The sequence below is a fragment of the Monodon monoceros genome, unplaced genomic scaffold, assembly GCF_005190385.1.
Source record: "Monodon monoceros isolate NGI ecotype Baffin Bay Population unplaced genomic scaffold, NGI_Narwhal_1 Super_Scaffold_12, whole genome shotgun sequence".
In the NCBI taxonomy this organism is placed as follows: Eukaryota; Metazoa; Chordata; class Mammalia; order Artiodactyla; family Monodontidae; genus Monodon; species Monodon monoceros.
Window position 1 is genome coordinate 127,848,543 of NW_021703768.1, and position 25,049 is coordinate 127,873,591.

At 45.9% G+C, this 25,049-nt stretch overlaps 1 protein-coding gene across 3 annotated transcripts in view; it reads right to left on the reverse strand.

The window, feature by feature from the left end:
* GLRA1 (glycine receptor alpha 1) overlaps nucleotides 1-25,049 on the reverse strand; it is an 82,371-nt gene that overhangs the window by 33,481 nt on the left and 23,841 nt on the right. For 2 of the 3 annotated variants that reach the window (XM_029216223.1, XM_029216222.1), the window contains exons 2-3: nucleotides 16,398-16,525; nucleotides 10,592-10,659 (exon numbers count right to left, since the gene is read on the reverse strand). In XM_029216223.1, the coding sequence (XP_029072056.1) occupies nucleotides 10,592-10,659; nucleotides 16,398-16,525 (196 nt within the window). The remainder of the gene's footprint in view (nucleotides 1-10,591; nucleotides 10,660-16,397; nucleotides 16,526-25,049) is intronic. The other variant, XM_029216224.1, reaches the window with a different exon arrangement.

The window sequence follows — 25,049 nt, forward strand, 5'->3', positions numbered from 1 at the left end:
ATACACACACACACACAGCGAAATGCTTCTAAAGCTTTACTGAAAGGCATAAAGGAATACCTATATAAATGGAGAGACATACCACATTTATATAATATTGTTAAGATGTCAGTTCTCTACAAGTGAATCTATAAATTCAATGCAACCTCAATCAAAATCTGAGGCAATTTTTATAGCATCAACAAGCTGATTCTACAGTTTGTATGGAAGAGAAAATGGACTGGAAATGACAAGAAAACCTTATTAAAGAAGAACAACAGAGGACTTTCTCTACCAGATATAGAAATACAGTGTTAAACCATAGTACTTAAAATAGAGTTGAAACAGGTAATAGAGCAATGGACAATAAACTGAGACTAGAAAAAGATATATGTATATATGTGTGTGTGTGTGTGTGTGTGTGTGTATGTGTATGTGTGTGTATATATATATATATATAGATAGATAGATAGATAGATTTAGTTTCTGAGAAAGGTAGCATTTCTGATCAGTGGAGAAATAATGGCTACTTAAGAATAATGCTGGAAAATTACTATCTAATCAGAGAAAAATAGAATTAAACCATCACCAAATACTTTACAGCAAACTAAACTCCAAATGGATTATGGAGGTATATGTAAAAGAAGAAACTTATAATATTATTCAAAATGTCCATTATGCAAAAAAAGAAAGAAAAAAAGCAAAGATACTCAAATCCACTAGGAATCTGGAGTGAAAATTAAAAATGACAGTGAAGTACCATTTAAAAAATCCCATTTGGTAAAATTAAAACGCTTGATAATATCTTGAGTTGGCAAGGATAAAAACGCTGTTGTGGGAACAATTATTGAAGCTTCTTTGGGAGCAAGTTGGGCAATAATATTTGTCAAAATAGTGCAGGTCCTTTGATAAAGTAATTCCACTTCTGTAATATATCCTAAGGAAGCGCGCAGAGTCATGTGCAAGACTATTCATTGTGGCCCTTATTTGTAATAGTGAAAGCTGCATGAACCTACAGGCCCATCAGGAGACAAGTGGTTAAATACCATGAAGTGATGTTATGTCCAGAGCGTGGAATTTTACAGGCGGGCCGTAAATCTGGAAATACTGATTAAAATCATTTTGTCACATACTGAACGTAATAATAATAAACCATTGTTATGTTTCCAAATTTGAGGGTGTGTAGAACGTTAAGAATGAGGTAGACCTGTATGTAGTGATGTGGAAAGATTCCAAGACATGGTGAAGTGAAAAAAGCAAATTGTATTGCACAATCCTATCTAGACAAAGGTGTAATAACGAAGGGATGTATCGATACATTCAAGGAAAGAAGACCAGTAAGACATACACCAAAGTGTTTTCTGCAGTGGTTAACTCAGGTGGGACAGGGGGAGACTGCAAAGCAGGGGCATTCCTGTTTCTCTCTCTCTTCTCTTTTTTACTGGACTTACTACAAAACTTGTTTTCATCTGTTGCTCATATACTTTAAAAAAATGTTCCAGAGTTTTGCTGTACATAAGCATAGTGTCAGTCAATACTGTGACTTGTTACCTAAACTGAAATGTCTTCTTTTCTTTTTTTTGGCTGCACCTAGTTCCCTGACCAGGGATCGAACCCATGCCCTCGGCAGTGGAAGCTCAGATTCTTAACCACTGGATTGCCAGGGAAGTCCCTAAACTGAAATGTCTTTGAGGTGGTGTGTGTAGAAATGATTTTAGGGTTCTGAGGAGGTCCCCAGAGCTACCTTGCAGGGGCCGATTAAGGAAAAGCCCCAGGCATTGAGATTTCTGGCTTCTGTTCCACTTCCTCCAGAACAGCCCATTTTCAAAAATCAGTGTCTTAAAGTGCTGCATAAGATTCACCTTAAAAATGGACTGTGGGGCTTCCCTGGTGGCGCAGTGGTTGAGAGTCTGCCTGCCGATGCAGGGGACGCGGGTTTGTGCCCCGGTCCGGGAAGATTCCACATGCCGCGGAGCGGCTGGGCCCATGAGCCATGGCCGCTGAGCCTGCGCGTCCGGAGCCTGTGCTCCGCAACGGGAGAGGCCACAACAGTGAGAGGCCCGCGTACCGCAAAGAAAAAAAAACTGTGGTGGTGGGCTGCTGTTAAAAACAATGCTTTGAAGCCCACTAACCCAGAGTAAGGATGAGCATGGCCCTGGTGCGCTCTGCTCTAAGCACTCCTGAGGGTCTGGGTTCATTGCTTGGCCTTTCAGCTCAAGGTGGAAATTGACATGCTGGCTGTACTCGGAGAGCACCCTAGATGGGAAAGGGACTGAGAACTGGGGAGAATGGCCAAGGGAGCCAGGCATGGCCAGGGAGCGAGAGGACTGACCTCAGTTATTGGAAGGGCTGTCAGGTGCAGAGATTGGTTCTCTGTGGCCCCAGGATCAGAATGAAAGCCATGAGCAAATGGAGATGTCAGAGGTGTCCCAAGATGAAGTGGGCTGCCTGGGGGGGTGCAGGGGTTCCCATCACTGGAGGTGTGCAAGCAGAAACTACAACATTTGTGGCAGAGGTTCTGACAAGAGATGGGGGTTCAAACTGGAGAACCTCCAATGTTAATTCTCTCTACAAATATTGATTGAGCTCCTATGGTCCAGGCAAAGTACTGGGCACTGGAAATACAGGGATGATTGAGAAAGACAGGGTCCCCACTCTCAATAAAAAAGCAAACAAAACAACAAACTAACAAGCAAACTTTTACTTTTTAGGTATTACTCCGAAGATAATAGAACATGATGCGACAGTGACCGGAAGGGGGGACATTTTTAGATAGGGAGTCAGGGAAGGACCTTCTGAAGAAATATCTGAGCTGAGACCTGAAGGATGAGAAGGAACCATTCATGCAAAGATTTTTCTGGGCAGAAGGAGCTGAGCGTAGTAAAAGGATTAAGCAGGTGTTGCAGGATTTGAAGCAGGGGAGTGCTGTGATGTGATTTAGGGTTTAAAAGGCACTATGGGAAGTGGTAGAGAAGGGGAGGAAGGGAGGCGGGGAGGCCGGTTAGGAGGCTGTTTCAGTGAAGCAGGATAGAGATGGTGCCAAGTTGAACTAGAGCTGACAGCAGCAGAGTTGGAAAGAAGTAGATGGATTTAAGTTTTATCTTCTATGATTCAAAATCAATTCATTCAATCAACTGATTCCAATTCATTCAATCAGTTGATTCGATTTAGTCAATTGATCCCAGAAGTAGGCTGGCATTCAGAAGTGACTGCTTCCTAAACAATGTGTTAACTTTTATGGTTGGACATAGGGGGCATTTAACCTCCTCGCATGGTAGCTGTTTTCATAGATCTTGAGGTCTCATTTGCAAATATCCAGAGGGATGGACAGCCAACGGCTTCTCTCAATACCAGTTCTGATAGAATTGCACAGATCCTACTTGTTAGCCAAACCAGAGTGCAGGTGAAGTCATGTCCTCCCACGACCCTGACACCCCCTTGGCTCTGCAGCCTCTCCTCTTGCCCCACACTCAGCAGGTGGCCTAGGCCAAGAGCAGGGCACCAGGATTCAGGCAGCCTGGGGATAATAACTGGTGATGGTGTTTATTGGCTGGAAAAGCTTGGGTGAATTAAGCCTCTCTGAGCTTCACTTTCCTCATCTATAAAATGGGATTGTTGTGTTATATGAAATGATCCCCATACTTTGCTAACCACAGATGCCTGGTTTTTAGAACAGTGCTCAGTAAATGACAAATGACGCCACCACCACCTCACCTTCTCTTTATGGCAGAGCTTTTTGAAAGAATTATCTTCCCACTGTCTTCACTTCCTTTTGTCTTGTGCTTTTGTCTTGCCCCTGAATCGCATTCTCTAATTTCATACACGCTCCCCTCCCCCATCCTCCATTGCCAAACCCATTGGATGAGATTCTCTTTTCTTACTTGACTTGTCTCCTCTTTTACTGCTGTTGAACACACACCAGCTTTTAAAACCCCTCTCCTCTCTGGGACATTCTACGACGCCATTCTCTCCTGGAAGGTTTTATTTTATTTATTTATTTATTTTTAACATCTCTATTGGAGTATAATTGCTTTACAATGGTGTGCTCGTTTCTGCTGTATAACAGAGTGAATCAGCTATACGTATACATATATCCCCATATCCCCTCCCTCTTGCGTCTCCCTCCCAGCCTCCCTATCCCACCCCTCTAGGTGGTCACAAAGTACGGAGCTGATCTCCCTATGCTATGCAGCTGCTTCCCACTAGCTATCTATTTTTTATTTGGTAGTGTATATATAGGTCCATGCCACTCTCTCACTTCGTCCCAGCTTACCCTTCCCCCTCCCCGTGTCCTCAAGTCCATTCTCTACATCTGCGTCTTTATTCCTGTCCTGCTCCTAGGTTCTTCAGAACCATTTTTTTCCTCTTTCTGACTTACTTCACTCTGTATGACAGACTCCTGGAAGGTTTTAACATGCAGAGAACCATGATCAGATTTCTACTTCAGAAAAATTACTCAAAACCACACAACAGCATTTTCACAGCACCCGGCACATAATACATGTTCAGTAAGTGTTGCCTAGTATTGCTGTTGGTCACTGTTATTCTCTGTGTTCCATGGCGTCCTGTGCATACCTCTGTAATCTCACTCATCATATTGCGGTATTCTCTTTGATTTCCTTGGCCACCTTCTCCAATAGACTCCTTGAAAGCAGAGACCTACCTGGCTCCTGTTTACTTCTGGGGACATGGGAGGATTTTACTTTTCTTCAGGTAGGGCCATGTGGCTCCCTTTGGGTAGTGAAATGTGAGCAGAAGTGCTATATGTCACTTCTGGGTGGAAAGCACTTACTTGCCGGTGTGCCACCCCTTAGTGCCTTCTTCCTCTCACAGCAAATGTGAAATCGCCTGTTGATGTGGAAATGCAAAGCTCAGCCATGACGTGGAGGACAGTAGTCCTGGAGAGTCCCCCAGATCTGTAGCAGACTTTAGGTGAGTGATACATCAGTCTTTGCTGTTCTAAGACACTGGGATTTCAGGGGTTGTTTGTTGCTGCAGGAAAGCCTAGCCTAATATGAGTAAAACGGATCTATATCCTTACAGCCTATTCAGCACGTACAGTATAGGACCTTAAAAACGGAGGTGGAAACAATAAATGAATACATAGGGAACAGAAGGAAAAAAAAAAACTAGAAAGACATTTCCTTAGGCTTATGTGTTGGAGTCCTTGGCTGACTGGTTCAATGGTTAATAATCCTTTACATTTCTGTAGCATTCATAAAGGGCTCTCATACCCAATTCTTGTGTATTCCTACACGCCATTCTTAGAGCCAGGTGCCAAGGGGGAAGTGAGTCTCAGTGGTATTAAACTGTGGCAGAGCTAGAGCTCAAACCTTGGTCTCTTGTTTCCTGGTTCAGGGCTCTGTCCATTGCCCCCCTAATATCGACAAATAAGGCCAAACGTGTGGACGGTAGTTGCATAGGCCATTGCCAATCGCCAGGGGTCCTGGCCACAGTGTGCCTGTCTCTGTGCCAGGCTAGCCCGGCCCTTGGCAAGAGAGGCTGGAGCACACATCCTCATAATGGAAATGCTGAGATTCATGCCCAAAGGACGTCAAGACCCCCACACACAGACACTCACACACACATGCACACACTCTGTCTCTCTTTCACATCTGCTGACATTTAGTTCCACATGAATTCCAGCTGTCTGCATGTCCCCACGTGTGCACACTCACATGTACACCTGAACACATGTATCGACATACTCGTACACACATACTGTTACACATTAAATATTCTTTCACTTATTCACGTGTTTTTGTATTTACGCACATTCACATGCACATGCATACAGACATGTTGCTGGCTCAGATGCTGCTACATACTTAAGTATGTGCTTCACAAATATCCACACACAATTACCTATGTGAAAATAATACCCTTCATGCATCTTCACTCTTAAGCACTTTCACGTAGTCCTATATATATACTCAGATACATGCACATCCTCACTACACACATTCACATGTGCATTTATAACCACAGAAGTACACATACTTATGTTCATACCTGTACGTGGTCAGATACATCTCTCTCTGAGGTTACCTGTCTAAATCTGTTCAAACTAGCTTACACATATACACAGGCCAATGTGTACATTTGCACAAACACATGGTCCCACAATATACACATGCACACACATGCTCCATGACGTATAGATGCTGCAGAGCACACACTTAGGTGCATTCGTAAGCACACGTGTCAAGACAAGCTGGATGGTTCCCTCTAGGTCCTAGCTCCAGATCTTTCTCTTGTAGAGTGCCGAAGTTGCTGCTCTAGGCCAGGACTCCCTTCCCTCTTCTCCCTCGTCCATTCCTGTCCCTGCTTCTACCTTCGTCTCACTGCATAGACTCAAAGAGAGTCGCTGGAAAGGTCAGATGAAGGCCAGCCAGACTCAGCCCTCCCCTCGTCAGGAACGGATAGAGACCCCTGTTGCTTTGCTGGCTGCCTTCTCTGCTCTCAGCTCTGGTGAATAAAGCCAGGCTCTGAGAGGCAGACAGTCAGGCCTGGGGACTCCAGCTGTTTACAGAGTGGCTCTGCACTCCTGTTGGTCTTAGAGAACAGACACAGCCTGGAAAGTTTCTGACATTGGGACTATGTCCATATTACCGTGGACCCAGGGTGCATGACCAGCTCTTTGCGTGGCTGGTGAGGCAGAGCCCTGGGATGAAAGTCTGGGGGCCTGGGCATGTCTGTTCAATGAAATTCCCCTTTAGCTCTAACTTCTTTATGATGAAAAGAAACAAGCAAGGGCTGGGTAATCCCAAACATCCAGAAATTAAATGTTTCTGTTTGGCTCAGGAGGACCTGGGGTTTGGGGTGATATAGATCTGAATTCAATTCCCACTTCTGCTACCGATTAGCCGCATGTCCTTATGCAAGTGACCTAACCTTTCTGAGCCTCAGTTTACTTATCTGTAAAATGGAGATAACATATCCTGCCTCATGGGGGTTGTTGTGAGGTCTAAATGAGATGAAACATGTGGAAGTGCTCTGCATACTGCCTGGCACACAGTAGCATTTAATGTGTGGTTGTTGCCCTTGTTACTATATTTTTTTGTTTTTGTTCTTGTTTTTGTTTTGCGGTACGCGGGCCTCTCACTGTTGTGGCCTCTCCCATTGCGGAGCACAGGCTCTGGACGCGCAGGCTCAGCGGCCATGGCTTACGGGCCCAGCCACTCCGCGGCATGTGGGATCCTCCCGGACCGGGGCACGAACCCGTGTCCCCTGCATCGGCAGGTGGACTGCGCCACCAGGGAAGCCCTGTCTAAACATTCTTGATCTCCACTCCAGGGGGCCATCTGTCTGTGCTCCCCTTGTTGGTTATCTCCATTTTCATTACTTACTATTTTCTCCTGAGGCATGCTGAGCCTACCATGATTTGAGGTTGGATTTCCACATTTGATAACGCTTAGGTTGTTGCTTAAGTGTGCTTTGTGGGCCTGGGGTCCCTCAGTTTCCCCCGCCTGTGCTCTTCAATGTTCTGGCAGTTACAAGGGTTGGATCTTAATCCCTGCCTGGTCAATAACTAGTTCTGGGATGTGATTTCACCAAATCTTGGTTTCCTCTGCTGTAAATTGGGGAATATTGTGTCTGCCATGTCCACTTTGTAGAGTGGTCATTACAGTAAGTGTTTGGTGAAGGAATCAAGTGAGAGAATGAGTGTGAAAATGTGTTGAAAATTACTAGTGGCATTTAATAATAATAACTGACATTCACTGTGTGTGTACCATGTGTCAGACGCTTCACTTAGCACTTCTGTGCCTTATCTCCTAATCCTCGCAACAGGTCACAAGGTGGCTGCCATTGGTCCCCTGCTCTGCAGCTGAGGAGCCTAACTTAGGCTACCTTGTCTGAAGCCACAGAGCCGAGCCTCAGATTTTGTCTGGGCATGGAAGACTGTGTCCTAACTGCTATACTGTCTGTGTAGAAAGCAGTATGCAGCAGGAATGAAGTCTGGAAAGGTAGACAAGAGATACCAGAGAAGGGTAAGGCTCAGAGAAGTCTAGGAATTGCTCAGGATCACACAGCTAATCAGTGATGGCTCTGGGGCTTCAGTGCCCAGAGCCTCCATCATCGCCACCACCACCATCATCATCGAAAACATTTAGAGCACTTAACAAAGCATCTACCGTGATAAACACTTCCCTGCACGTAATTTCCATCCATGATAACTTGAGGAGGTAAAAAAAAAAAAAACAACTTGGTGAAGTAGTATGATGTTAATCACCCCTGGGATTTTACATACAACGAAGCTGAGGCTTAAAGATACGAACCAAATCAGCTTCTTACATATAGTGAGTGAACCCAGGTCTACGTCACTTCAGAGTCTCGGCTTTTAACCACCACACAAAATAAGGGCAAACCACTACGCCTTTAGTACTCTGTAACAAGGAAATAGATCTCCGTGTGACAATTACAGGGAAACAGGTGGGGGTGGTGTTGGAGTGCAGATATGTACACCTGTCCTCAGATAACCAAGTTTTTAACGTAACCGGGTGGCCCCTGACTTGGTTTGATGACTCTTTACCATTTCAGAAGAAGAGAGGAAGTGTCAACACTCACCGCACAGGGACTATGAATCATGCAGATGTCAATGCACTTCTGATTTGGGAGGGAGAAGAAGAAAAGCAGAGTTCATTAGAAGCTCTAATAAGATATCCATTCACAGAGTGGAAAGACTTGGCTTTCGAACCTGGAGGCCCAGTGAAAAGCAGCCATGCTTGTTCCTAGTTGACAGGTGGGACCATCTCCATGTGGAGATAAAAGGCTTATGAGTTTTAGGGAATTGATCGCTTTTCCTTTGGATGTGGGCAGGGTCTCTTGACCATATTAAGACAGACCTCTCTGCAGGAGCATAGATTTTGGACCATTTGCCCCATGACATACGGAGCTCAGTGATTTTTGCCAGTCTGGGACTAGAAGGTTAGATCTAATCTCCATAAATGTTTAGGACCAAATAATGGTTTGAATCAATAGACAATATATCTGATTTGGCTTATTTATTTTAGAAAATAACTGAGACCTGTTATTAGATCACTGTGCCAGCTGCCAGGGTTACCACAGGAAATGAGACAAGATTCTGGCCCCCAGAGAACTGACATTATAGTGAGAGGAGGGACACATGAGCAGACTGTGAGAGTGTAAGTGCAGGTGGTCAGTGCTGTTATGGGAGTTGTAGCACGTGTCACAAGAATGGGTAGAAGGGACCCATCGCAGGCTTAGGTCAAGCGCACACATGAGCTCACACACGTGTACACACGTGTTAGAGTGTGAAGCCTTCCTGTGGAGGTCATTCTTTTTTTTTTTTTTTTTTTTAAAGAATAGCTTTATTGCTTTGCCAGGCAAAGGGGGACACAGAGGGCTCCTGCCCTTGAAAACTATATGTCCCCTTGCGGAGGTCATTCTAAGCGGAGAGTTAAGGGAGCCTGGAGGCTGGCAATGGAAAGGAGGCTGGAGCGGGTGCTCTGGGCAGAGGCCTCAGCAGCATCAAGAGAAGGCTGAAAACCAGAGGGCGAGCACGGCCCGCGTGGAGAATGCCGGACAATTCCATTAATCCAGAATGGGAAGCAAGAGGGAAGAGATGCAGCCGCGCAGAATCAGAGGGGCCTTCTAAGCTTAATGCTGACGGGGAGGGGGGTCCACAGGGAGGCGTTAATGCAGGGGACTGGCGTAGTTAGGTTTGTATTTTAGAAAGACCACGGTGTGAGGAAGAATGGATTGGAGGCGGGCAAGATGCAAGTCTTGGGACGCTTTGCAGTAATGTGGGCCAGGCACCATGGAAGCCTGAGCTGGACCAGGGTCAGGCGGACATAGGGGAATGGGTGGTTTAGAGGATTTCAAGGCAGGAACATCTACAGGGCTTGGTGATCGACTGGCTGCTTCTGCCTCTGCTCATAAAGAGATGATTGAAACTGCCTTAATTATTTTCTCACAAGCTAGATTACTCCCTTCAAAACAAGTATAATTGATTTTTTGTTTTCAAGGATTGAGGAAAAAAAATGAAAGTAGCATTACATTTAGTTATAATCACTAATGTAAGATTTACTCTTTGTAGAGATGAGAAAAACATAGAAATACTGAAGGATATGAAATCATGCATAAGTCTACGATCCAGGGATAATTGCTGTTAACATTTTGGTATTTTTCCTTCTAGTCTTTTTTTCTAGAATAACTGATTTACTTTAAACTTTTTACTATGGGAATTTAAAAATACATACAAAAGTATACGAGAGAAGAATCAATATACCCGTTTTAGCTTCTGTGACCAGTCCTCTGCTATTGCACAGTTGGATTTTAAACTTAAAAGCAGGTCTTTACATTTGCTTTAATCTAAAACTTTCACCTGTGGATAGAATTCTGCTTTTGTAATCCTGAGTGTTTAGCATGTGCGAGCCCTGCTAGCTCTTTGGCCATTTTCAGATGTATGTCTTTACCCAAAACATTGACTAGGACAGTAAAAATGTCCAAATCCCATAGTATACCACTGAAGACGTGAAAACACACCAGATTTTCCACCTCCTTGGGGAAGACCAGCGCAGAGGGTAGATATTTCAGGGAGAGAGATATCCCGAGCAGGAAATAGCAGCTTGTGTTTTGACTCACTCACCATAGTTGTCTCAGCAATGGAACCGAAGCTGTTGATGAAAATGTTGCAGCTCACGTTCACCGGGGGACCTGCCAATCAAGAGAGATTCCTGCTTAGTTCCAAGGCCAAGAAGAAATCCCCAGGATAGGACCAGTTTGTGGGATTTTGACTTCAGGGATGGATCCCCCTTGGTGGAGGAGACCCTTGCTTGACCTGCACCGCACCCCCGAGCAGCGGGGACCCCCAGCCACATTGCTATGCCAGATTCCCTGGTCCCCAAGTGAGCACCAGGTATAGAACACCAGAGGCTGAGCCGGGATGCACTTTCATTAACAGGATAATTCATCATCCTGCCATATGGTTGAAATCCCTTCCCCAAACCCCATCGGCTGCCTTCTAATTTGCGGCTGCAAGGTTACAGCTACAACATTTGGAGGCCATCTTGGGAATCGCAAGGAACAGCAAGTTCCTTGCCTTGAACTTATGAACCAAGAATGATTGTCTGAAAGGGCATTGATGGGAATTACCAGCTGCGGTATCCAGAGGGAACCTCAAAGGAAGTCCATAAGTCTTTGTTAAATACTTTGCAGGCAAGCTTTTTGAATACTACTACAAGGGCAGGAAGGAAGTGGAGGAATATTTGCTCTTTGGAATCTCATTGCTAGAGGGACCTCTGTCCAATTGAAGCCCAGTCTCTTCATTTTATACTATTAATTACAGCAGCTACCATTTACTGAGCAGGTTTTGCTGTTGTGCTGAGAGTATTACTAACAGTATCTCATTCTATCCTCTCAACAACTCCATGAGAAGACCTGGTTATTCCCTCCATTTTACAGATGAGGAAACAGAGGCACAGAGAGGTTATTTGCCCACGGCTACACAGCTAGTAAATGGTCAAGCTTGAGCTCAGATTGATCTAATTCCAAAGCTAGTGGTCTTAATGGCTATACTTTCTGAAAGAGGTTCAGAGAAAGGAAGGGGCATGCTCAAGGTCACAGAGTGGCAGAATCCAGGATTTTAAGCACTGGGCTTCCACATGTGCTGAGAAGAGGACCGGCATCAAATAACCAGGGAGGAATGTGAGAACGTGGTAAGGGTCATAGAAGCCGTAGGAGTCCAGGTGTGAGAGAGGTTCTGAAGAGTGAGGCATTAGGGAAGACCTCATGAAGGTGATGACCTGGAGCTGACCTTGAAGGTGGGTTAGGACTTGGATAATAGGTCATAATCCTTCACTTGAAGATTGTGACATGCCATTTGTGAATTTTTTCAGGTCCACTTTCTTGTTGATCCCCATGAGGTCCTGAGGTTGGCAGGGCAAAGTTACTGTCCCAGCTTCGTAAGTGGAGCACAGAGAGTTTTAGTAACTCACCTGGGCTTATTTACCCAGCAAGTGGTGGAGCCAGGACTCAAACCCAAGTTTTCTGATACCCACTTCTCTCCGTCCCTCTTGAAAAAGTAGCCCAAGCATTTCGCCCAAACTCAGCCAAGACTTCCTTCTTTTCAGAAATCCTGGTGTATAGAAAGGGACTCAATCCTGCTGTGAGAACCCAGGTTTTCCTTCCAAGGGATTGCCAGGATTCCTGGGTTTTAGACATAGCCCCAAGCTCTCCTTGGCTCTTTGCCCTGAGACACGCCCCTTCCCTTTTCTGGGTTGCAATTTCCCCATCAATTTGGTAGAGTAGATCTTGATCTGGGCAGTCATTCTCAGCTCCATGGGGTTGCAATTCCCTTATGGAAGCTACCCATTTGAATTATGATGTTACTGTATAGAATTTCAGGGCTGGAAGTTCTCTGTCTTTTTCTTTTTCTTTTTTTTTTTAACATCTTCATTGGAGTATAATTGCTTTACAATGGTGTGTTAATTTCTGCTTTATAACAAAGTGAATCAGTTATACATATATCCCCATATCTCTTCCCTCTTGTGTCACCCTCCCTCTCAACCCTCCCTATCCCATCCCTCTAGGTGGTCACTCGGTGCTTTGGAAGGTCTCTTAAAAGTCACCTAGTCTATTGCTTCCCAAACTGAGGTGCAGACGGGATTGTCTGCCGTAGCATCATCTGGGAAACTTGTTAAACTACAGATTCCTGGGCCCATGTTCAGCCCCAGACCCAGTGAACCCAAACCTGTGAGGATTAGCCCAAAGTTTATTGTTTAACGAGCGATCTGGGTGATCCTCATGCAGAGCCAGGTTTAGGAACCGCTGCTACCCATGCAAGGCTTAGTGCTTGATCACCTCCAGCAGTGGGGAACTCATTTCGTCTCGAGCAGCCCTTTCCATAGTTGGATCGCTCTGCTTGCTAAAAACTTTGTCCTTATGCTGAGCGGGAATCTGCCTCCTTGGTCACTTTCACCCAAACAAAGGCCCACTAGGGTTTTCTTCCCCTCATTTAGACTCAGATCCAGGTTTTTCTTTTCATTTAGCTTCATACCATTAAGATGCCCCAAAGAATTACTGCCTGTGCCTTGAAATGACATGCACAGAGTTTCCACCTAGGCCCTGTGCCTTGAAATGACGTGCACAGAGTTCCCACCCAGGCCCTGCAAGTGTCTGGTGCTGTGACTCCCATATAAATTAGATCCTGATTTATGTGTGCGAGAGGACGCCAGCCAAAAATGATCCCATGGGGAGGTGCGGTTCATTGAAATAAATCTGAAATTAAATTATCCTCAAGAAAATTACAATCTGGCTGCCTTTGGCAGCAGCATAATGTATATATTTCATTAAATATTAAAGTTTAACTTTGCTTTTGTGTATATGTTTGCACTGGGCTGTGCCCCTGATCCTGGGAGCCATTGTGATATGCAAAGTCTTAGCAAAGATACAGAATACCGAAGCTGACAGGGCCTGGTCCTACTGAACCATTGTACAGATGCAGAGACAGAGGCCCAGATGTGTCAAGTGATTTACCCTGGGTCCCAGATATCAGGAGGTGGGAGGTGGGAGGTGGGTTAGAATCCAATTTTCGAGCTCTTTACTTCAGTATTACGAGTTGCATTGCCACTATGTTCCGCAGACGGAGGCTGCTCTCCCCGTCCCCCCTATCTTTTTGTTTTTTCTTTTTTCAGGGTTGGATCTCATCTTTATTGAACATTTTGATATTTTGCTCATCGTGCCTTTTGTGCATTAGCTTTGATTTTTTTCTTTTTTTTTTTAACATCTTTATTGGAGTATAATTGCTTTACAATGGTGTGTTAGTTTCTGCTGTATAACAAAGTGAATCAGTTATACGAACACATATATCCCCATATCCCCTCCCTCTATCTAGAGAGTCAGGAGCAGGCAATTTCCGGTGCTTGAAGGAACCTGCTGTGTGATTAATCACGCTGTGGAGTTTTCAAAGAAGGCAGGCCTCTTCCTGTTGTGTCGGGGTCACGGGGCCTACTTGGCCTGGCCTTTTCAGGAGCTCTGTAGTTTGCGGGGGGCTTTTGGGAATCTCATGTGTGCCTGGGTGGAAGCATGAAAGAGGCCATGGGGCTCAGGGGCAGGGGTCCCCTGCAACCAGTGTCTCAGCCCTCACCACAGGGAGAGTAGAGAAAGCTTGCTCCCTACCTCCTGGGGTGAGGTTCCAAGAAGCTGCACTTGTTGCTCAAAGCCCACATCGTCGAGGGGATTGTAGGGGTTAGAGATAGTGCAGGGTTGCGAGAGGACTAAGAGATTATCTAGTCCTGTATATTTTGGGCCCAAGTGCTTGGAATAAGGTTTTCAAAGCGAGGAGGGGAAGGGCCCCGATTCAACGGTCTTATAGTCTGGGTGAAATTTTATTTCTTAAACATGTTCACTGCTAAGTAAGTAAGTAAATAAATAAACGAATCAGGAAATAAGCAAATAAATAAATCAGTAGTATTAGAGAACTGAGTCAGAGCAGCTAGCTGGGTTAAATTCCCCAGTCTTGGCAGTGTGACTTGGGAAAGTCACTTAACAGCTCTACTTAGCATATTTGTGGGGTCATTCGTTCATTCATTCATTTATGACAGACTTATTGAGGGCCTTCTTTGTGCCAAATACAGTGGTATGCACAAAGGATCACTAACACATGAACCCTGGATGCACCCACGTTCAGCAAATGAGCAGAAGACCAAGGCACTTCTACTCAGGCTGGAGTTCCAAGACAGCCCACCAGGGGGCGCACTGGGATGGAATTCCTGAAAACTGCTGCAGATGCAACCTGGTGGTCAGTTCTCTGGTGTGTTTGATTTGGCCATTGGTGTTTCAAAGATGTGATTTAGCTGCGAACTTGGAAGATTTCACATAAACCCCCCGACTTAAGTCTTATCTTGGAAGGTCCGCTGCCCAGGGCCTGCATTCCTACCTGGCAGCTCTGGGCAGGAGCTGAGAAGCGGCAGCCCTTAGAGGAGCCTGTGCTTTCTGGTTTTCTCTGCTTATCCCCAACCCACTTCAATCATGTACCATATCTGCCGGGCCCCTCTGGGTGTTGGGGGTGTTTGAGATTGTGACCCTGGTGAAGGGCTTGGGTGCTGACTTATCTGCCCTTGAGGGAAGAAAGTTTATGCTAACGATCCTGGAGGATAATGGCCTTAGGAGCAAGGCACCTTGAGGTAAACAGGGGTGGGAGGTGGGCCCCCAAACAAACCTCACTGCATTTCCCAGACTGTTTTCTGTTTGCAGAGCGCTTTGAGAAGGGGGCTTACAGGGTGGGGGACAGAGTGAGCAGATATTAGGAAGCTGTTACCAGCTGTCACATCCCTTGTTTGGTCTTGGACTTGAGCCAAAAGGAACGTGAGGAAGGGCATCTGGAATCAAGAATTGATTAGGAGGTTGGCTGTGGGTCTTTGAAATAAAATTTTTGCAGGGGTGCTAGGAGGAAGGCCAGGGTCACAGACTCCCAAGGAGGTCCTTAAGACTGTGCCTGCAGAAAACCTGCCCAGCAGTTAGAGATGGTTAGAGCCTCCTAAGGCATCAGTGGACAAAGGGAACTGGTCCGCTCTTGATGTAAGACATTAAGATCTCATAGGATTGTGAGCTGAAAGAAACTTCCCAAATCGCTTCAGTTATGGTTTGTAAATTGGCTACCCCACAGGGCATATCTGGCTCCCAAACGTGTTTTGTTTGAATTTACATGTTTTAGGATTCAAGAAGTTTCACGTAAATCTTGATTTCTGGCTCTCGTTGGACTTTTGGATGGTCTGGCAACATGGGACCCACATTCCTGCAGGTTAACTGCTCGCTGGGGCTAAGGAGGCGCCGCCCACTTTCGAGGGGACTGCTCCTCTATTTCTCCATAGTCTCTCCCTATCGCCTTATTAGGCATTTGAAATTGAGACTGTGATTGGGCAAGAGAGTTCCAAAATTATTTGTTAATCCAGGGGAAGCTTTCAGTGGATGAATGGTAGTTGGAAGCTTGTCATGTAAGACGAATAAAAGTGCAGCTGCTTGGGGGAGAAGCAAGGGTGGGCTTGCTCATCCCGTCCTCTGTTTCTCCCTTTTGGGACACAGGGTAAAAGCCCCAGAACTCCACGAAGCATAGTTTAAAAACCACAGAGACAGCCAACTCCATGCCTGCGGAGAAGAGGAGACTGTGAGGCCCAGCAAAAGCAAGCAGTTTATCTAAGCTCAGAGAGTAATTTTGTGCCTGAAGCAAAACTTGAACCCATTTTTTCCACATTCCACATTAATCTCTTGTCCATTATACCGGAGCTAGCAAGTAGGTTTAATTCACGTACTGACTCTGGTAACCAGAGATACCGTTGAGTCGGACTCTCCGAGCCTTTGTTTGGTCTTGGATCATCTGCATACAATTCCATGCGGCTCGCTGCCATGATCTAGGAAAGCAGACCCCTGGGGCTCTGAGAGGCAAGTTTATCTACCTTTAAAATTGGGCCTGATCCTGGCATCGTATCCAGAGGTCCTCCCCATTAGCTTATCCAGGAAATCCGAGGGTGACATAGGCTTGGATGCGGAACGGGCAGCTTCAGCCTCCTTAGAAGCAGCAAGGCTAAGAAAGGAGAGAGAAAGCAGAGGGTTAATGACGGCCCTTTCTCACACTGCGATCAGATCCCAGTCTTGCTCGGCCCCTGTCGCTTACCCAGCCATAAGAACCACTAGAGAAATAGGTGATAGGAGTCCTTAATGAGGTAAGGCCCACGCCACCTTGTTTACCGAGCCTGAGTATTAGCCAGCGTGGGGTCCTGGCAGGCAGCCGCGTGTCTGATTGATGCTGAGAAGCTGCTGACTCTTTTAAGGCTGTATCTCTAAGGTTTAGGGCAATCACAGTTGGCTGCTGGTTTCCCTGGGAGAGGAGATTGAAGGGTTAACCTCCCACTAGGCCCAGCCCTGTGCTTTGGGTGCCTGTACTTTCATAGGTCCGTGGAACAGTGCAGCCAGAAAGAATGTTAGAGATCAAATAGTCCAGCCTTCCCCCAAAGTTTCTCTTCAGAATCAGTTACTAATTTTCTAAAAAAAGATGCCAAAGTCAAGTGCATTTGGGAACACAAATTGAATCAGGCGTCTTTACCTCGGGTCTTCTCAGAACCTGCAACAAGTCTAGATCCTGTACTTATGGGACTATCCATATACTTTCAAAAATGCTCAGTTGGGGGCTTCCCTGGTGGCGCAGTGGTTGAGAGTCCGTCTGCTGATGCAGGGGACACGGGTTCGTGCCCTGGCCCGGGAAGATCCCACATGCCGCGGAGCGGCTGCGCGCGTGAGCCATGGCCGCTGAGCCTGCGCGTCCGGAGACTGTGCTCCGCAACGGGAGAGGCCACAACAGTGAGAGGCCAGCGTACCGCAAGAAAAAAAAAGAAAGCTCAGTTGGGAAAACTGAGGCACAGCTAGTGAAGCACTGACATAGGTCCCAGAGTCAATCAGTGGCAGCTTGCCTAAGTGTATCAAGAGTTGGGGGATTTGAAATCCAACTGCCGGGGATGCTACACGTTGTTTCTGTCACCACCACCCCCAACAAAGTAGTTATAGGTCTTCATTCGTGCCACAGTAAGAATTATTGATATCTAAGAACAGCGGCCCTTCCCCTGCCACACTCTCAGAGGCATGCAGATTCTTAGAACCGTCAAGACTGGAAGCTTAAGGGTTGAGGATCAATTATTTCTCAGTTGCTTTGGGCAACTGAGCTTCCCTGTCTTGAAATTATACCCAGGAGATAGCTGGAAGCTAGTGCAGCCCTGCTGTGCGTGCTGTAGGGCTGGTACGTTGGAGGAAGTGCATGTATAGAGATGCCTGTGTGTGTCGCATAAAATGAGAGCTTCTGTCACCTAGCCAGGCAGGACGTCGTGTCCCCCAAGGGTTTGTACTGCCTGTCTTGTTCTTTGCCTCGGTTCCTTTTCTGATCTCAGAGTTGTAACTGTTTAAGTGATCCCCTCTAATGGGTGGCTCTCAAATCTCTCTCTCCACCCTGGCCTCTCCCTTAAGCCCCCTTTCTTCATTTGCAAACGGCTGGGGGTGGGGGCGCGTGTCCATCTCGATGTCCTGCCAGGCCTCAAGTTCATTCCAAACCAAATGCCGCAGCTTCCTTCCCAAACTTGTTTCTCCAGACCACAGATGCCCAGGTGGCACCGACGTCGTCTTCCCATTCTCTAGGACTAGATGCTTCAGAGCCGTCTAGTCTCTGTGTCCCCTCTCCTCTCGCGTCCCCTCACTCACGGGGGCCTTTCCTGTCTTGCACATGTCATGGCCATGCTACCTTGTCAGGTAGTTACTTGTGTTTTTGTTCCAAGACCAGCAATCCTGGTGGTTGTATTTATTGTTTGTTTATTTAATCTCCTATTGTGTCTACCACAGTGTGTCTCCCACATAACGTGCTCAGTAATTGCACAGTGAATGAACGAATGAATAATAGGCTACTTTAATTAATCAAATGTCCTGGTTAGTAGAAGTATTCATAAATATACATACATGGACTAACAATTTTAAAATAATTAGACCATTATACCCACTAATGAAAAATCGTGAAAATAATCTGTTATTCCTCTGAAGGTTGAGAGGTATTCCAGGATGATTTAGACACTCATGCTTAGTAATCTGAACATTCCTTATTTATATCCTGAAGGGCTCGTTTTGATGAACAGAATGAGGGACAAGTGCATTATCCTGTTTTTGTAGGTGTGAATATGGATATTTGTGAGTTTGTGTGATGTGGGTAGGTTTCTAGGTGTGATGTGTATGCATGTTATGTGAATAAATGGATGGATGTGTATGAATGTGTGTGGGGACTAGAGCATGCATGGGGGCATCTGTGAATGTACAGTGGATTGTGTTACAGAGATTCAGATATGCAGAAATGTGAAGACCTGTGTTCCTGTCAAAATGTGTTGTTAAACGTGGTATTTAGTGTGGGCATTTTTGTGTGTACATGTGGCATGTATGTGGACATGGGGTATAGAGTGTGAAAGTGTCAAATGCTTTCATGGCTGTATGTATGCGGTGGGTATATTATGTTTGTGTTACTGAAACGTACTGTCACATGTAATGGAGAATACTTCAAAAAGAGTGGAAAGAACAGGTGATTTGGAATCAATCCTGTCTCAGTCATTTACTAGCTGTGTGACCATGGGAAAATTACCTAGCCTCTCTGAACTTTGGTTGCCTGATATGTCAAAGAAGTTTTGCACAAGTAGTAACTGAGATAGCACAGGTAAAAAATGCCAAGGATGGTTCGCCGTGTGCGTGTGTGCGTGTGTGTGTGTGTGTGTGTGTGTGTGTGTGTGTGTAGCAGTTGAGATTCAGGCTGGAGGTTCTTCTGGTCTCACTGCTGCTTTCAGCTGCACCATAGTCCCCACATGATGCGGAAGTCCTGCCAGATGCCTTCCATGGCCCACAGTTGGTACCACAGTCCCAGCCTTTTCTCCTTTCAGCACCACACCCATGGCTGCTATGTGGCTCTGGTGTGGCAAAGGGGACCACAGGCACGCAACTGGTGATTTATGACTTTGCTGCTGCTATGATTCACTTCTCAGACCACTCTAGGAGTGGCAGTTATGAAGCTTTCATAAGCTCCTGTTCTCTCTAAGCCCCTCCTCTCAGATAGTAAGATTTGGGAACGTGGTACTCCCTCCCAGCAGTTACTACAGCGCAGCCATCCCTGGCCCTTAGGACTCTTTAATAAGCCTGAATCCCATTAGGCAGTACAGTGAGAGAATGAATTCACCCCAAATTATCTGCTGCCATTTGCTATTAGCAAAATATGCCATTTAATATCTGAATACTCCACAAATCTGAAGCGTCATCTGGTTATTCTAGCTCACACATCTGCAACAAGATGTTTACAGTCTGGTCACCTGGCCATTGCCTCTCTAAGGACCCTTGCATGGGGAGCTGAATTGGTGGGAATGGAGACTCCGAGAGGTTAAGTAACTGGCCTCAGGTCACACAGCACTCTAATGAAAGGATTAGAACTCAAATTTTCACGTCCTGCCTCATCCAAATGCTACAATGTATAGGAAAAAACTTTTATAACCTGTGAAGGGTATAGATCATGATAGTAGCTATTATTACTACTTGTTTGTGAAGCTCATCGTGTTGTTATCCAAGAAAATCAAAACACGTATCCGACTGCCGGCAATCCCGACATACACAACTCTAATTTTCCCACATTTAAAAATGGGGAAGAAGTAGTTGTGACTTGTCGAACGGTCCTGTGTTTTGTCAGGTGATTCACAGCAGAATTCTTGGAAATTTTGAGATTCTCTAGTCTAGCCTCTCCCATGTAACGTGGACCAGTGGTTTCTTGGATATCATCACGTTCACAATTCTCGCCCTGTTTCTGTACCACTTCAGCTGTTAGTCACTTAAAAGTTTTCATTGAATTGTCTCACTTCTTTAAAAAAAAAAAAGAAACTTACTTCACTCTTCCCAAACGAAAAACCAGTATTACTTGCCATAATAGAGGACAGCCATAACAGTGAGTACAGTGAAAACCAAACAGAAAGAGAAGTGTTTAAAAATCCTAGTTATATACTGTTGCTGGCTGAAGTCCCGAACCCGAGGCCTCCCCTCAGTTCCAAAGGAAGATCAGCTAGTGTTAGAAAGGTGTTAGAGCATAGTAACACCTAACTGAGACTTTTCTTCCCGAGATAATGAGAAGGACTGAAATAATCATTCTACGTTAGTTATTATGTGTTGAACGACCTAAAATCATCCCCCCATCCCTTACTGCCCTAGTCCAAAATTTCTCTAATTCTTTTTCAGATAAATCCTCCATTTGAATGTCAAAATAGCCATGCCTTTCCACTTGATGATCATTGTACATTTCTGGCTATATTTAGACAGCACATTTTGCACAGAATTATTTCCAGGGCCCTCTCAAGTAAATCTATGCTTTGCGCCTTTGTGCAGAGAAAATATGCATCCAGGGGCCCTTTGTGCACATTTGGAGCCACTGCCTCTGGTGAGCTGAAGACTTTGCTTATAGGCAGTAAGGTACTAGACACGGAAGCTGGGAATGAGTCCGAGAAATGAAACACGTGATTGTTAGGATTTGCTGACCCTATAAAAGTATTTGGAAATGATGCAAATTGTTTCAGGGATTACTGAAATGTCATGTGGTGAATCAGACTTGGTTTAGACAGATTTGATTACTAGTCATTTTCAGAAGGACCGTAAGGTCTCCCGGGACCAAGCATTCTGTCCCTCGCTGAGAGGGCTTATGGGGATGGCTGCACTGACTGGACAGAGCCTGGAACTGTCTATCGCCTTTTAGTGGGGGCATTTGTCACACTAGGAGACTTTGGCACTTAAAGGACCATCAGCTTTCACTCCTAATGACAGAGACTGTGGAAGAGTCCAGGGGCCGGTTCCACAGTGGCACTGGAGGCAAGGTGACAAAGATGAGTGGGAGCTTCGAGACCTTTGGTGAATCACTTCCCTTTCCAGCTTTCAGTTTCCCAAGCTATGAAATGAGGGGATTAGAATAATCTCTAAGAGTCCTTCTGGCTCTAAACCATCCTTCTAGTAACCGTTAATATTCCCTCTCTTGTTTTTTTTCTTCTTTATGCATCTGGTCTCGGGACCTGAATTTGTCTGGACCCCTTTGGGGGAGTATGATTGTGTTCGTGTCTTGCTTCCTCTCCACGCAGTCGCCACATTTCTCTCCAGTGGAACAGCTCATTTCTCAGGGATTTGCTGGAAGACCGGCCAGATCAATGCTCAGATTCTCATTCTCTAGTTGCAGCATCGTTTGGAAATAGGGAATCAATATGCAGCTGTCAATCTGAATTTCAAATGAGCTGGGGTTGGCAGTGAGGCTGGGGAGAAACAGTTTCAGTTAGACCCTTCATGGCACCACGCACCCGAGTTCACCATGGGCAGAGAAGTCAGGAGGTCAGGGGTGGGAACAAGGGAGGAAGGACGAAGTGAGGGGCAGAAGAGGGACTCCGAGGCTGAGCATAGCCAAGGGAGGGGTGCATAGGGCTGGGGGAGGGAGTCGGAGGTGCAGAGTGAGAAGAGAAGGGAGGTAGGAAGGAGAGAGGAAGAGGCAAGTGGAGGTGTCTGAGGTGTGGCCAGTACTGTAACCGAGGAAGTCTGTGAGCACAGAGGACGGGCACCCAACTGCACTTGGCGGGAGTGGGGTGGTCTCCAAGAAGCTTTGTGGCGAAAGTGGCTTTTACAGTAAAATATGAAGGTTGGGTATGGAATTGGCCCGGAAGAAAGAGGGAAGGAGAGTGTTTTGAGTAGAAGGAACAGCATGTATAAAGTCGAGAGGTGAGTGAGGACTCGGAGAATTAAGAGAAGTTTAGTGTGCGTGTGAGGAAGTGAAGGGGGAGTGAAGGAGAGAGAGAAAAAGGGCAAAGATGAGAGATGAGGATGGAACACTGAGTCTGCAAGGTTGGGAGTAGCCAGGGTTTGACCCCCTGTTCTGTGTCCTTATGGTACGTCTGAAAGTTAATGACGATTGTGCCTCCTCAGTGCCTTTACAGGAAGAATAATCCATCTGGATTTCTCAGCTGTTCTCTGGTTAAATTGACTTGTGGCCTGGCCAAGCTTGGGAAATGCACTCTCCAAAGACACCTCCAAATGGTGGGTGTCCAACTTGGTTTCCAGGCGGTATGTCCTCTGACTTGGGCCAGAACATCCCCTTTGCCTTGGCAGGGAGGTAATCTAATGAGCTGGTTTTTATTCCGTGCAGAAAGCATTGTACCAAGTCAACTAGTTGGATGTTGCTTGAAGGTCTCTTCTTCCATGAGCATTTACTTAAGACACAATTTCACTGTGGAATAGAGGGAAAAACATGAAGGCTAGGCTGGGAAACAGGGATATAGTCTCGGCTCTGTACCTAACTTTCTCTCTGGTCATGGGCTAATTCTTTTTCTTTTCTCAGATGGTTCCCAGTTTCTTCATCTGTGAAATGGAAGTTTTGGATTAGATCAGGCATGGTAAACAGTTTTACTTTGAATGATTGCTCAGAGATGGGTTCTGGGGCCTGACCCAGCTGGGAAGGGTAGCAGGATGGATTATCAGTCTCTGTCAAGGGACTAGATTATGGAGTGGGGGGCTCCTCTGATCTCCAGGGGTCCTCTTGCTCTACAGTCCTCTCATCCTTTAAATTTATTACGCACCCACTATCTGAATAAGGCACTGTGGAGGAGAGGCAGATCAATATGTCACTGCCCACAGACGAGGCCCTCTATGTGGACCGGGTTTGTGTCTGTCTCATTCAGTGCCTGACAGGTAGTAGCAATCAATGATCAAGTCTTCTTTTTTTCTTGGCCGTGCAGTGAGGCTTGTGGCATTTTAGTTCCCCGACCAGGGACTGAACCCAGGCCCTCAGCAGTGAGAGCGCGGAGTCCTAACCACTGGACCGCCAGGGAATTCCCAATGATCATTTGTTGATGAATAGCTTTTGTCCTCTTGTTGTTATAGTTCAGCAGATAGACTAGGCTAGGTAAGTATAAACAATTAATAAGAGGTTGCCACCTAGCCTAGGGACATAATTGGAGTGCCATAGTGCTTCAGAGGAGGAAGGTAGTATTTGGGGGCCGGTGGGGACAGGAATCAGAATTTTTCTGAGTTTTATGAATTTTTACCTCTGTGCACTTTTGGAAAGACCTGACATTTGTCAATGTCCACGTTGTGTATTTTGGGGGAGAAAGCTTTCTTCTGCCTGTAGGCTGTCCTTGGAAAGGAATGGAGAGATGGTGGGAGGGCTGGGTGTCCTAGACTCCTGGGAAGGAGTGGGGCTGGGTGAGGCTGGCACTCTCTGGCCTTATGGGCTGAACCAGTTTCCTGTCCATGGCTCTGACACCGGGGGCTTGGGCCTTGCTGGTCACCATCAGCTTTGCCTGGGTTGCATCCTCAGGTCAACAGCTGGCTTCCCCTGGCCAGCTGTGCAATTCTGATTTTATTTGATTGCAGTAAGGGGCTTAGGCTGGCCTGGGAGTGCTTGACATTTTATTAGTCTCACTTCATGATCTGCTAAGCACCCCCGGGAGCAGAATGTCACAGTTGGCATGCCCTGAGCCCACTTCTCCCCAAGGTCTTATGAAACAAGACACCCTTCTCCCTTCCTGTCCCACCTCCTACAGCTGTATCTGCCTCTTTTAAGGAACCGTTATCTGGGTAAGAAGCACAAGTATTTGAACATGATTCTCTCTGCAGTAAGATAAAATCTTGGATCTTTGGAGCTGAAAGGAACCTTGAGATTCCATCTTGTTCTTCCCCTGTCCCTAGGGAAGTCTGATTCTCTAGGGATGTCTCGTATTCCTTATCGTTGTCTCCAGAGTGTTCTTCTCCATAGCCTTCCCTCCACAAACAGAGAGGCATGGACATATATACACTACCAAACGTAAGGTAGATAGCTAGTGGGAAGCAGCCGCATAGCACAGGGAGATCAGCTCGGTGCTTTGTGACCGCCTGGAGGGGTGGGATAGGGAGGGTGGGAGGGAGGGAGACACAAGAGGGAAGCGATATGGGAACATATGTGTATGTATAACTGATTCACTTTGTTATAAAGCAGAAACTAACACACCATTGTAAAGCAATTATACCCCAATAAAGATGTTAAAAAACAAAACAAAAATCTATTGCTGAAAAAAAAAAAAAAGTATCCCCACGAACTAGGGTGAGAAGAGTGAGGCTCCTGGCAAAATTTAAGGAGGCGCTCACTCTCAGGGTTGTGTACATTCCAGCCCTGCACCTGCAGAGACCTGAGAGTGAGCGCCTCCTTAAACTTTGTGCCCTGGGTGCCTCACTTGCTTCACCCCAGCCCTGGTCCTCCTAGAGCATCATAGCTCTTTAAACCCAGTCTATCTAGGGTAGAGTTTCCTGCAGATAATCAAGTGTGTTCTGGAGAGGGAGTGTCTACCACTCACAGCATCTCATTTTATTTTCAGAAAGCTTCATTTTAATTTTTCTTGTCCAGTGGCAAAAGACAACATTACATATTTTATCACAGTTTATCCTTTCAACAACCTGAGAGGTAGGGATGTCTGTCTCCATTTTACAGATAAGCAAATTAAGACTTAAGGAACATGTGGCTTGATTGTGTAACTCTGGCATACCGCACTGCATTT